This window comes from Plutella xylostella, chromosome 14, assembly GCF_932276165.1.
Source record: "Plutella xylostella chromosome 14, ilPluXylo3.1, whole genome shotgun sequence".
In the NCBI taxonomy this organism is placed as follows: domain Eukaryota; kingdom Metazoa; phylum Arthropoda; class Insecta; order Lepidoptera; family Plutellidae; genus Plutella; species Plutella xylostella.
The window spans coordinates 4429344-4444407 of NC_063994.1; the positions used below are offsets into that span (position 1 = coordinate 4429344).

General features: G+C 39.4%; 1 protein-coding gene across 1 annotated transcript in view; it reads right to left on the reverse strand.

Annotated features, from left to right (window-relative positions):
* LOC105380079 (paired box protein Pax-6) overlaps positions 1–15064 on the reverse strand; it is a 58069-nt gene that overhangs the window by 19921 nt on the left and 23084 nt on the right. Inside the window, exons 5-6 of the mRNA XM_048625289.1 lie at positions 10913–11030; positions 10327–10458 (exon numbers count right to left, since the gene is read on the reverse strand). Coding sequence (XP_048481246.1) covers positions 10327–10458; positions 10913–11030 — 250 coding nt within the window. The remainder of the gene's footprint in view (positions 1–10326; positions 10459–10912; positions 11031–15064) is intronic.

Genomic DNA, 15064 nt, shown 5'->3' on the forward strand with positions numbered 1-15064 from the left:
CATGGGGTAACAAGCGACATCAACACATCAAGAAATCAACTGGAAGTACATCACCCCTTCACAAATTTTGGTTACGCAACGAAGACGTTATTAGCGTATCGAAGCATCTCAAGTCAGGACCTGGACGAGTGGAACACACATAGAAGGTACGATTGCGCGTTCACGACGGAAGGTCAACGGGCGGTAATCGGCGCTTCTGGAGTAAGCGAGTTTTGGGCGGTTTCCTCGCTGCGAGGCTGCCGAGCTGGAGCATAGTGGACTGGTCACCCACGTGGAGGCTCACTCGAGGGTCCTCATGGAAGTTCCCGCCAGGATGGATGAGAGATGCAACGAAAGAAGCTATTTTTAGATCGGAAATTCCCACATGGTTCAATCACACACGAGGTCGGATTCGCAGAACCGAGGTAGCCGCGTTCATCTTGCACGGTCAGCGGAATGTGATAAGCGCGTCGCGAGTGAACAGAGTGCTACGTAGTTTTACCAAGTGGTTTATTGTGTGAGATTTATAAGTTTGATTTGTTAATTTTGTATCAGTATTGAAATGTAATTTTGTGATTTCTGTTTTGTTTGATATTGTATGTTTCAAGTTTAAAGCTCCGTAAGAGAGGCTTTTGTAACATAGGTATTACGTATTGTACTTGAAAATTTTTGACAAAAATTTTGAAAGACGGGGGAAGTGATGTAGCGTCACATGTTGTAGTCACGTTTTGCTCTGTAAACATTTTAGTAACATCCAGTAGGGAACAATGCGCAGACGCTAGTCGTCTCGCGCCCGTCACTTAGACAACATACTTGTAAAATGTAATTGGTAAAATCAGTAAATAGTTTGGCCTCAACAAATCCTGCATTCGTCATTTACCATCAACCCCGTAGTCACCTCTTGATACTCAACAACACTATCATACTTTGGTACAATAGTTATGCTAAGAATAATGTTATTTAATTTTGACTTTCAAACGCATCTGAAAACGAAAAGTAGCATTTAAATAGTTAATTATTAATATTTTAAATAATACTTACCTGACTTTATAATTCAACCACTCAAATTACTGTGAAATCTACGTCTAAATTGATTATCCAAAAGCAACCTTTATATCTTTTACAATAGGTACTAAACATAAATTGTGTAGCTTACTGTGAAGTAAATATTTCTACTAGCGGTTTGGCGCCTCAGGCCATACTTTGTTACTGTTGCAACCAAGTTACCAATTACTGGGGGCCTTTGTGCGAATGCCACTTTAGTAAATGGGTGCAAATATTTACACAGCATTTGGGGATTTCTGAATTATCGTGACAGGTCTAACAGACCTGCGTGAAGTTAGCAGCCTAAAGTTAGCAGCCTATGAATATGCGACCAAATTAAGATGGTCACTTCACTCATCCTGTTCTTATTCAATTAAAACTTATGCAAAGGCTTACGTTGTGTATAGTAGTAGTACTATATGCTAATTAAAATTTAATACAAACCAATATTGTCAAAATTATCATAATTCTAACTTATTTAAATTAAAGTCAGCAGCCTAAATGGTCCATTTGTATGGAGACACCTGGAAGTTGTCCAGATGCCAGCATCTCGCATCGCATCTCACCTAGTTTATTTTGTGTGTTGTTTCATAAGAAAAGGCTGACAGAAGTTTCATCAACATTGAAAGAGGATAGCAGGGGTAGCCGGGCCACTTTATAACTGATTTTGGTGAAAAATCGTCATTTTGTATGGAGACACCTGGAAGTTGTCCAGATGCCAGCATCTCACTTAGTTTATTTTGTGTGTTGTTTCATAAGAAAAGGCTGACAGAAGTTTCACCAACATTGAAAGAGGATAACAGGGGTAACGGGACGAAAGAATGAAATAAAAAGTTAGCAGCCTAAATGGTGAATTTGTTTGGGGGCACCTGGAAGTCGTCCAGATGCCAGCATCTCACTTAGTTTATTTTGTGTGTTGTTGCATAAGAAAAGGCTGACAGAAGTTTCATCAACATTGAAAGAGGATAACAGGGGTAACGGGACGAAAGAATGAAATATAAAATTAGCAGCCTAAATGGTGACTTTGTATGGGGGCACCTGGAAGTCGTCCAGATGCCAGCATCTCACCTAGTTTATTTTGTGTATATTCCCATAAACAAAGGCTGACAGAAGTTTCATCAACATTGAAAGAGAATAACAGGGGTAACGGGACGAAAGAATGAAATAAAAAGTTAGCAGCCTAAATGGTGAATTTGTATGGGGGCACCTGGAAGTCGTCCAGATGCCAGCATCTCACCTAGTTTATTTTGTGTATATACCCATAAACAAAGGTTGACAGAAGTTTCATCAACATTGAAAGAGGATAGCAGGGGTAGCCGGGCCATTTTATAACTGATTTTGGTGGAAAATCGTCATTTTGTATGGAGACACCTGGAAGTTGTCCAGATGCCAGCATCTCACCTAGTTTATTTTGTGTGTTGTTTCATAAGAAAAAGGCTAACAGAAGTTTCATCAACATTGAAAGAGGATAACAGGGGTAACGGGACGAAAGAATGAAATAAAAAGTTAGCAGCCTAAATGGTGAATTTGTATGGGGGCACCTGGAAGTCGTCCAGATGCCAGCATCTTACCTAGTTTATTTTGTGTATATTCTCATAAACAAAGGCTGACAGAAGTTTCATCAACATTGAAAGAGGATAGCAGGGGTAGCCGGGCCACTTTATAACTGATTTTGGTGGAAAATCGTCATTTTGTATGGAGACACCTGGAAGTTGTCTAGATGCCAGCATCTCACCTAGTTTATTTTGTGTGTGGTTTCATAAGAAAAGGCTGACAGAAGTTTCATCAACATTGAAAGAGGATAACAGGGGTAACGGGACGAAAGAATGAAATATAAAGTTAGCAGCCTAAATGGTGACTTTGTATGGGGGCACCTGGAAGTCGTCCAGATGCCAGCATCTCACCTAGTTTATTTTGTGTATATTCCCATAAACAAAGGCTGACACAAGTTTCATCAACATTGAAAGAGGATAGCAGGGGTAGCCGGGCCACTTTATAACTGATTTTGGTGGAAAAACGACATTTTGTATGGAGACACCTGGAAGTTGACCAGATGCCAGCATCTCACCTAGTTTATTTTGTGTGTTGTTTCATAAGAAAAGGCTGACAGGAGTTTTATCAACATTGAAAGAGGATAACAGGGGTAACGGGACGAAAGAATGAAATATAAATTTATTTTGTTTAATTTGTTTATTTTGTGTATATTCCCATAAACAAAGGCTGACAGAAGTTTCATCAACATTGAAAGAGGATAGCAGGGGTAGCCGGGCCACTTTATAACTGATTTTGGTGGAAAATCGTCATTTTGTATGGAGACACCTGGAAGTTGTCTAGATGCCAGCATCTCACCTAGTTTATATTGTGTGTGGTTTCATAAGAAAAGGCTGACAGAAGTTTCATCAACATTGAAAGAGGATAACAGGGGTAACGGGACGAAAGAATGAAATATAAAGTTAGCAGCCTAAATGGTGACTTTGTATGGGGGCAACTGGAAGTCGTCCAGATGCCAGCATCTCACCTAGTTTATTTTGTGTATATTCCCATAAACAAAGGCTGACACAAGTTTCATCAACATTGAAAGAGGATAGCAGGGGTAGCCGGGCCACTTTATAACTGATTTTGGTGGAAAAACGACATTTTGTATGGAGACACCTGGAAGTTGACCAGATGCCAGCATCTCACCTAGTTTATTTTGTGTGTTGTTTCATAAGAAAAGGCTGACAGGAGTTTTATCAACATTGAAAGAGGATAACAGGGGTAACGGGACGAAAGAATGAAATATAAAGTTAGCAGCCTAAATGGTGACTTTGTATGGGGGCACCTGGAAGTCGTCCAGATGCCAGCATCTCACCTAGTTTATTTTGTGTATATTCCCATAAACAAAGGCTGACAGAAGTTTCATCAACATTGAAAGAGGATAGCAGGGGTAGCCGGGCCACTTTATAACTGATTTTGGTGGAAAATCGTCATTTTGTATGGAGACACCTGGAAGTTGACCAGATGCCAGCATCTCACCTAGTTTATTTTGTGTGTTGTTTCATAAGAAAAGGCTGACAGAAGTTTCATCAACAAGTCAACACATAATACAAACTAGGTGAGATGCTGGCATCTAGACAACTTCCAGGTGTCTTCATACAAAATGACGTATTTCCACCAAAATCTGTAATAAAATGGCCCGGCTACCCCTGCTATCCTCTTTCAATGTTGATGAATCTTCTGTCAGCCTTTGTTTATAGGAATATACACAAAATAAACTAGGTGATATGTTGGCATCTGGACGACTTCCAGGTGCTCCCATACAAAGTCACCATTTAAGCTGCTAACTTTATATTTCATTCTTTCTTCCCGTTGCCCCTGTTATCCTCTTTCAATGTTGTTGAAACTTCTGTCAGCCTTTTCTTATGCAACAACACACAAAATAAACTAGGTGAGATGCTGGCATCTGGACAACTTCCAGGTGTCTCCATACAAAATGACGATTTTCCACCAAAATCAGTTATAAAATGGCCCGGCTACCCCTGCTATCCTCTTTCAATGTTGATGAAACTTCTGTCAGCCTTTGTTTACGGTAATATTCATAAAATAAACTAGGTGAGATGCTGGCATCTGGACGACTTCCAGGTGCCCCCATACAAAGTCACCATTTAGACTGCTATCTTTATATTTCATTATTTCGTCCCGTTACCCCTGTTATCCTCTTTCAATGTTGATGAAACTTCTGTCAGATTTTTCTTATGAAACAACACACAAAATAAACTAGGTGAGATGCTGGCATCTGGACAACTTCCAGGTGTCTCCATACAAAATGACGATTTTTCACCAAAATCAGTTATAAAGTGGCCCGGCTACCCCTGCTATCCTCTTTCAATGTTGATGAAACTTCTGTCAGCCTTTGTTTATGGGAATATACTCAAAATAAACTAGGTGAGATGCTGGCATCTGGACGACTTCCAGGTGCCCCCATACAAAGTCACCATTTAGGCTGCTAACTTTATATTTCATTCTTTCGTCCCGTTACCCCTGTTATCCTCTTTCAATGTTGATGAAACTTCTGTCAGCCTTTTCTTATGAAACCACACACAAAATAAACTAGGTGAGATGCTGGCATCTGGACAACTTCTAGGTGTCTCCATACAAAATGACGATTTTCCACCAAAATCAGTTATAAAGTGGCCCGGCTACCCCTGCTATCCTCTTTCAATGTTGATGAAACTTCTGTCAGCCTTTGTTTATGAGAATATACACAAAATAAACTAGGTGATATGCTGGCATCTGGACGACTTCCAGGTGCCCCCATACAAATTCACCATTTAGGCTGCTAACTTTTTATTTCATTCTTTCGTCCCGTTACCCCTGTTATCCTCTTTCAATGTTGATGAAACTTCTGTCAGCCTTTTCTTATGAAACAACACACAAAATAAACAAGGTGAGATGCTGGCATCTGGACGACTTCCAGGTGCCCCCATACAAAGTCACCATTTAGGCTGCTAACTTTATATTTCATTCTTTCGTCCAGTTACCCCTGTTATCCTCTTTCAATGTTGATGAAACTTCTGTCAGCCTTTTTTTATGAAACCACACACAAAATAAACTAGGTGAGATGCTGGCATCTGGTCAACTTTCAGGTGTCTCCATACAAAATGTCGTTTTTCCACCAAAATCAGTTATAAAGTGGCCCGGCTACCCCTGCTATCCTCTTTCAATGTTGATGAAACTTGTGTCAGCCTTTGTTTATGGGAATATACTCAAAATAAACTAGGTGAGATGCTGGCATCTGGACGACTTCCAGGTGCCCCCATACAAAGTCACCATTTAGGCTGCTAACTTTATATTTCATTCTTTCGTCCCGTTACCCCTGTTATCCTCTTTCAATGTTGATGAAACTTCTGTCAGCCTTTTCTTATGAAACCACACACAAAATAAACTAGGTTAGATGCTGGCATCTGGACAACTTCCAGGTGTCTCCATACAAAATGACGATTTTCCACCAAAATCAGTTATAAAGTGGCCCGGCCACCCCTGCTATCCTCTTTCAATGTTGATGAAACTTCTGTCAGCCTTTGTTTATGAGAATATACACAAAATAAACTAGGTGATATGCTGGCATCTGGACGACTTCCAGGTGCCCCCATACAAATTCACCATTTAGGCTGCTAACTTTTTATTTCATTCTTTCGTCCCGTTACCCCTGTTATCCTCTTTCAATGTTGATGAAACTTCTGTCAGCCTTTTCTTATGAAACAACACACAAAATAAACAAGGTGAGATGCTGGCATCTGGACGACTTCCAGGTGCCCCCATACAAAGTCACCATTTAGGCTGCTAACTTTATATTTCATTCTTTCGTCCAGTTACCCCTGTTATCCTCTTTCAATGTTGATGAAACTTCTGTCAGCCTTTTTTTATGAAACCACACACAAAATAAACTAGGTGAGATGCTGGCATCTGGTCAACTTTCAGGTGTCTCCATACAAAATGTCGTTTTTCCACCAAAATCAGTTATAAAGTGGCCCGGCTACCCCTGCTATCCTCTTTCAATGTTGATGAAACTTGTGTCAGCCTTTGTTTATGGGAATATACTCAAAATAAACTAGGTGAGATGCTGGCATCTGGACGACTTCCAGGTGCCCCCATACAAATTCACCATTTAGGCTGCTAACTTTTTATTTCATTCTTTCGTCCCGTTACCCCTGTTATCCTCTTTCAATGTTGATGAAATTCTGTCAGCCTTTTCTTATGAAACAACACACAAAATAAACTAGGTGAGATGCTGGCATCTGGACGACTTCCAGGTGCCCCCATACAAAGTCACCATTTAGGCTGCTAACTTTATATTTCATTCTTTCGTCCCGTTACTCCTGTTATCCTCTTTCAATGTTGATGAAACTTCTGTCAGCCTTTTTTTATGAAACAACACACAAAATAAACTAGGTGAGATGCTGGCATCTGGACTACTTCAAGGTGCCCCCATACAAAGTCACAATTTAGGCTGCTAACTTTTTATTTCATTCTTTCGTCCCGTTACCCCTGTTATCCTCTTTCAATGTTGATGAAACTTCTGTCAGCCTTTTCTTATGAAACATCACATAAAATAAACTAGGTGAGATGCTGGCATCTGGTCATCTTCCAGGTGTCTCCATACAAAATGTCGTTTTTCCACCAAAATCAGTTATAAAGTGGCCCGGCTACCCCTGCTATCCTCTTTCAATGTTGATGAAACTTCTGTCAGCCTTTTTTTATGGGAATATACACAAAATAAACTAGGTCAGATGCTGGCATCTGGACGACTTCCAGGTGCCCCCATACAAAATCACCATTTAGGCTGCTAACTTTATTTTTCATTCTTTCGTCCCGTTACCCCTGTTATCCTCTTTCAATGTTGATGAAACTTCTGTCAGCCTTTTCTTATGAAACCACACACAAAATAAACTAGGTGAGATGCTGGCATCTGGACAACTTCCAGGTGTCTCCATACAAAATGACGATTTTCCACCAAAATCAGTTATAAAGTGGCCCGGCTACCCCTGCTATCCTCTTTTAATGTTGATGAAACTTCTGTCAGCCTTTGTTTATGAGAATATACACAAAATAAACTAGGTAAGATGCTGGCATCTGGACGACTTCCAGGTGCCCCCATACAAATTCACCATTTAGGCTGCTAACTTTTTATTTCATTCTTTCGTCCCGTTACCCCTGTTATCCTCTTTCAATGTTGATGAAACCTCTGTTAGCCTTTTCTTATGAAACCACATACAAAATAAACTAGGTGAGATGCTGGCATCTGGACAACTTCCAGGTGTCTCCATACAAAATGACGATTTTCCACCAAAATCAGTTATAAAATGGCCCGGCTACCCCTGCTATCCTCTTTCAATGTTGATGAAACTTCTGTCAACCTTTGTTTATGGGAATATACACAAAATAAACTAGGTGAGATGCTGGCATCTGGACGACTTCCAGGTGCCCCCATACAAATTCACCATTTAGGCTGCTAACTTTTTATTTCATTCTTTCGTCCCGTTACCCCTGTTATCCTCTTTCAATGTTGATAAAACTTCTGTCAGCCTTTTCTTATGAAACCACATACAAAATAAACTAGGTGAGATGCTGGCATCTGGACAACTTCCAGGTGTCTCCATACAAAATGACGATTTTCCACCAAAATCAGTTATAAAATGGCCCGGCTACCCCTGCTATCCTCTTTCAATGTTGATGAAACTTCTGTCAGCCTTTGTTTACGGGAATATACACAAAATAAACTAGGTGAGATGCTGGCATCTGGATGACTTCCAGGTGCCCCCATACAAAGTCACCATTTAGGCTGCTAACTTTTTATTTCATTCTTTCGTCCCGTTACCCCTGTTATCCTCTTTCAATGTTGATGAAACTTCTGTCAGCCTTTTCTTATGAAACCACATACAAAATAAACTAGGTGAGATGCTGGCATCTGGACAACTTCCAGGTGTCTCCATACAAAATGACGATTTTCCACCAAAATCAGTTATAAAATGGCCCGGCTACCCCTGCTATCCTCTTTCAATGTTGATGAAACTTCTGTCAGCCTTTGTTCACGGGAATATACACAAAATAAACTAGGTGAGATGCTGGCATCTGGATGACTTCCAGGTGCCCCCATACAAAGTCACCATTTAGGCTGCTAACTTTTTATTTCATTCTTTCGTCCCGTTACTCCTGCTATCCTCTTTCAATGTTGATGAAACTTCTGTCAGCCTTTTCTTATGAAACCACACACAAAATAAACTAGAAGAGATGCTGGCATCTGCACAACTTCCAGGTGTCTCCATACAATATGACGATTTTCCTCCAAAATCAGTTATAAAATGGCCCGGCTACCCCTGCTATCCTCTTTCAATGTTGATGAAACTTCTGTCAGCTTTTGTTTATGGGAATATACACAAAATAAACTAGGTGAGTTGCTGGCATCTGGACGACTTCCAGGTGCCCCCATACAAAGTCACCATTTAGGCTGCTAACTTTATATTTCATTCTTTCGTCCCGTTACCCCTGTTATCCTCTTTCAATGTTGATGAAACTTGTGTCAGCCTTTGTTTATGGAAATATACTCAAAATAAACTAGGTGAGATGCTGGCATCTGGACGACTTCCAGGTGCCCCCATACAAATTCACCATTTAGGCTGCTAACTTTTTATTTCATTCTTTCGTCCCGTTACCCCTGTTATCCTCTTTCAATGTTGATGAAACTTCTGTCAGCCTTTTCTTATGCAACAACACACAAAATAAACTAGGTGAGATGCTGGCATCTGGACGACTTCCAGGTGCCCCCATACAAATTCATCATTTAGGCTGCTAACTTTTTATTTCATTCTTTCGTCCCGTTACCCCTGTTATCCTCTTTCAATGTTGATGAAACTTCTGTCAGCCTTTTCTCATGAAACAACACACAAAATAAACTAAGTGAGATGCTGGCATCTGGACAACTTCCAGGTGTCTCCATACAAAATGACGATTTTTCACCAAAATCATTTATAAAGTGGCCCGGCTACCCCTGCTATCCTCTTTCAATGTTGATGAAACTTCTGTCAGCCTTTTCTTATGAAACAACACACAAAATAAACTAGGTGAGATGCTGGCATCTGGACAACTTCCAGGTGTCTCCATACAAATGGACCATTTAGGCTGCTGACTTTAATTTAAATAAGTTAGAATTATGGTAATTTTGACAATATTGGTTTGTATTAAATTTTAATTAGCATATAGTACTACTACTATACACAACGTAAGCCTTTGCATACGTTTTAATTGAATAAGAACAGGATGAGTGAAGTGACCATCTTAATTTGGTCGCATATTCATAGGCTGCTAACTTTAGGCTGCTAACTTCACGCAGGTGTCTAACAGTACAAACAAACGACTTTGATTACGAATCATTGTTTTGAAATTTTTTATATTTTGTTTAGGTTAAGTACACTAAAAGTTCAAAAATGATCTTATCCTGTTATGGGCGATAGAAAAAGTTATAAGATTAAAGCTGTAACCGCATTGTACTAAACTAACTAACTAAGTGCGTCCCACTCTACGCTAGCAACTTGGGGCAAAATCTGGCCTCTCTTACAGTGACATTCAGGTACATTTTAATATGAACTAGATGGAGTTTCATTGCAAAAGAAACGTCTTGACATCTAGTTCGTTGTTTTGCATTAGTTCGGTTAGAAGTTTTCCTACTTTATTCTTTGGTGCAATGGTTGTCATTAGCAGTAAGCAAAATGCGGACGGTTATCGGATTTTGTTCGTATAATTTTAATCTAAGGGTAAACCACTGACCTTTCTTCATATGCGTCATGTCTCCATTACACAGCTGTGGCCCGGGGCTGAGGCTGTGCAGCTGGTAGGGGGGGCGCGCGTCCAGCTGCCCCGGCCACGGCGGCCGCCACGCGGGGGCTGCGCCTGGCGCTCCTGAGGACAAGAGGTGATGTTAGGGAGGATTGGGGGGGGGGAGGGGAAAGAGCCGAGTGTATCAACTGTGTGTTGCAGCAGGTAAAGCCAAGGTAAAACCATGTAATTATAAGAATTTGTTTTTTGTGATAATAGAGGATTCAGAGTGAATTCTTGCCGCAAAAGGCGACCGAGCGTCGTCGCGCGGTTTAAGTACGGAACCTAAAAAGCTTCTGCAAATTTGGTAGCATATGCGAAAGGACCCTTCCTGAGTGATTCACAAGTCTATACCTGGTATAGGTCCGGTACATCCTGGGCAGTCTGTGCAGTGCCTGACAACTGATCTGACCGGCGTATCCTCATAAGAAGACTGTTGTGTAAACTCTGAGATATGAATGCGGCTCATCCTCGAAAGAAGACTCTTGTAGACTCTTAGATACGAATGACCTATCACCCTACTCTACATTGACATTACCTAATAGTCGTAGCCTCTCGTAGACCCCGGGCGTGGAGCAGTCAGCTGGCGGGGGCTGGCTGCTGGTCTTCTCCTTCTGTGCAGCCAGGTTGCGCAGCACGCGGTTGATGGATGATACCTGTGGATGGACAGGTTGGAATGAAGGTATTTTCAGAGTTGCGGTATGATAGGCGGGCGGGCGGATTTCATAGAGATGGGTGAGGAAAGTCTTAAAAAGCAATGCATTTATATGTATAATATAACCTATTTTCACTAAGAACCAATTTCTTATTAACACATTAAAATTATTTTATATAATTTCAACATAAAATGGTTATTAAGATGAACAGTTGAATATTAATTATGGTAAGCTTAACGCATAGGCATTCAGAAATGCTAGTATGTATTATAAATTTCGGAGGCAATAAAGTTCAGGAACCTAAAAATAATTATCTATCCATCATAACAATAGTATTAACACTATAACTAAACTAAAATGGCGCCACCGGCCAGCAGATGGCCATTTCAGCGAATCACCGAAGGCCGTTTCGTGCGTTCCGCGCGGCCAGCCAATCACGGCCATTCATTAGCCAATTACAAGCAAACACATTCCACGCATGGTTGCATGTATGCAGTGTGGAGAGAAATCAGTGATCGAGATGAGATAAGGTCAATGGGCCAGATAAGAAATAATGTTTGCTAAATTGATAACGACCTGATGGTTGAAAAGGAATATGTATTGACTTTCGTTGGCTATAAAATGGTTAACAGTTTGTTGGAGTGGAGTGTTGGAGTTTTCTACCGCATGAGAACTTCTAATACTGCGATCTCCAAGGCTGCCTTTACTCTTTGCCTCGAGGATATTCTGGTAAAACTTGTCAAATATGCAGCAGAACTATGCCTCACAGTGGACAGATATGGTTGTAGAATTTGATTGCTAATGTAGGGTGGACCGGTGCGTACGGTAGTATCTCGATCACTTATAAAATTTCACTCCGTAATGTATGTATATGTTTAAGGCTGTACAGATGTGTCTGTTGCACATAGGTGGGGTAAACTATGTATTATTGTAGGCTCCAGTACTGTGGTACAGTATACGATTCAGATTAATGCCCGATTCAATATTTTCTGTGTGACCATAATTAAGGCACATAACAAATGTGTCATATTTTGCTAAAGAGAATTGAAAAAGGAAAGGATTCCAGTGTGGATAAAACATCCAGATTAGAGCTTGTGTGAAACTTTTGAAATCAAAAAGCTACGAGCTACGGCGTAGACATGCTACGGCGTAGTACTACTACGACGTAGCACTTTTCGTTGAACTCTTTTTCTTTTGTAAAATTAGGAAGTCGTTCAGTTTTTATTGGAAGGTTTGCGATCTTTCAAAAGACACCTATTTTTCTAAAAGTACTCCCAATTTTTTCTAAAACCCTGTACTTATACGTAAGCAAAGAAACCATGATATAAACTATACTTAATTATAATATTTATATCCGTAACATAATAAAACGCGCTATCAACACCCCATCAGTAACACGATACAACACTTGTACTAATACTATAATTACATCGAGACATATCAGTAAATCTACACTTGCGGCGGCGAAAAAAAACTAATAAATATGCATTGACGAAACGACCATCTCAATAGTTATATTACATTTATAACCACACTATATCCCTGCACCACTTTGCACCTTAATTTACTATAAGACAGGAGCTATATTCCATCAACAGAGCTGCAACAATTCGTAAGCTAACAAATGCATCTGCCATAGATCGTAATCGGTAGAGATAAGGTTCATATTCGGTCGAGTGTTTTTATAAAGCCGCGTTGACACTCTACGCACCCTTGTATAACAATAACTGAACAAGGACATCGTTTAATGCACAAAAGCGGGCCGTCGAAGTGTGGACGTCGCATAAAATTATAATAAATAAATGCGAGCGAGACAATAGTTGATATATGGATGTGGGATGAGTGACGGGATCGCATTCGGACATCCATGGTGCCGTTAGTGGATGTTATTGGGTATTGTTTTTGGATATGGGATGGAATTTTATTAGTGACGCTCCTGGCATCTATACTATACTTAGCAAAGCTTGCAAAAATTACAGTTTTTTTTTACTGGAACACTAATTTATGGAACAGCTAAAGATAAATGCCAAACTAAACTTTCCTCAGCTTAATTTTATCATTATTGTTCATTGAGTAGAAAGTTAAATTTTAAAATATTATTAGAAATTCCTGTCAAAAATTTCTTTAGATGTAGGTACTGTAAATGTTGTTTATAATGTATCTTCACCTTTCAAATGATAATGCTTAGGAAGAAGAAACGACTTAATACAATATAATATAGTCCTCAACTCAGAACAATACGGTCCACGCGCGGCCTTACAGAAATATATCCCTGTTTGAAAAAGCGCTAACTAACATGACACAAGTCCATCACAAACAATTGACAACTCAACAAGATAAGCCCTTATCCACCGCGGGATTGTAAAGCTGAACTGCACGGACACGGCAGGCGACGGATGTCGCGCCGTGTGTGGGGTGGTTTACCCATTGTGTTGCCAGTAATAAGTCATAATTCATGTCCTAACGCCAAGAGGGTAGTAATGACACTGAATTAGATTGAAACCCATTATTTACGGATGTCTGATTTCGCGGTACAGTTAAGGGTCGATTTAAAGTGTGAAATTATTGTAAAGTGACTGTAGATTTTGGTAAATGTCTGGCTTTGTGTTAATGTCGATCGCCCGGACGTTGCTTTTAGAATAGTGGATAGATATATCAATAATAACAATAAGTTACTCAAGCCAAAGATTCATAAACATTTGTGATTTTATGCAAAGCAATATTTAAGTAGCTTGACCTAATCCATTACTTTTATCGTTATTGAGATGTACATGCAATCTTTGTATTATAAAATCTGTGCCAACAGTTGTAGCGACACTTCATTCATGTTTAGAATTTGCCATTATGTAAAGACATAACAGTGCTAAAAAAAATTACACTTCATCTATGTTTGGAATTTGACTATGCTACTAGATACTTAAGTATTTTTTTTAGATAAGTACCTATATTTTTTATTGGGAAACATTACATAATAAAGTGAAGTTGTTATTTAATTGATCAAAACCGAAAAGTTCTAACTAACGAGAGGCGTCAAACCGTGAAGTAATCCACAACAATACCTCACAGCTACCGGCTACAGAAGCAAATATTCAACAAAAAGAAAGAAAGAAATATTATTATGCCCTAAAATAAAAAGCCGTTGAAAAAAGATGTCTTTCCGATCCATTCGAGCGTTCATCCCCGTGCGATTATAATAATACACTATTATATTATTTTACTAAAATAATAATAATAATAACAGTGGGACATTATCGAGGCCATAACTACTAGTGAGACCGGTTGACAAAATATACACAATTGACTTTTGCCATTTCGTTGGCTCTCCAAAGATGATGGTTTTTAATTATATTGACCCTCGGCAGTTTTGAGTTCATTATTGTATTCTAATTCATATTATTTTATAAACGGTGGATGTTTGATTTTTTAAATAGGTATTTATAGAACGTTTAGTGGAGTAAGGTTTATTCGAAACGAATGTAATAAAATTTAGTAATTACCTACCCTTAAATAAGCCGATATAAGTATTGAAGAATTTCAGACAAATTAACCTACCTAAGTAACTAATTATTGATTTCAGTCAAGTTATTTTTTTTTAATTAACTAGTCATGAAAGAAAAATAAATATTTGTTCAATCGACATTATAAATCATAAACTATGAAATATATGTATAAAATCAGATCAACAGAGAAGCTGAATATAAGAAAAAGTATGCAGTAGCAAAAGCGCCTCTAGATCGCATCTCGTTATTCCACGACAGCTAGACGACACCCTTGCAAATATAATAATACCTACTTACACACCGAGTAAGTATATAAAATAAATCAATAATCAATTTGACGCCACGGAAGCCGGCTAGCGACTTGGAGATTTTTCTCCTCTGGCAACACATCTAGTGGAAAATCGTATCCTGACGGAGTTTTGGCGTCTTTATTTATTATATTTAACTGTCCCTTGCATACGGTTGGGTGGATTACCAGCGTTTCGGATGTCGTGCGCTCGCTTGACCGATTCGAGGCGAATTGCGCTTTTCGGG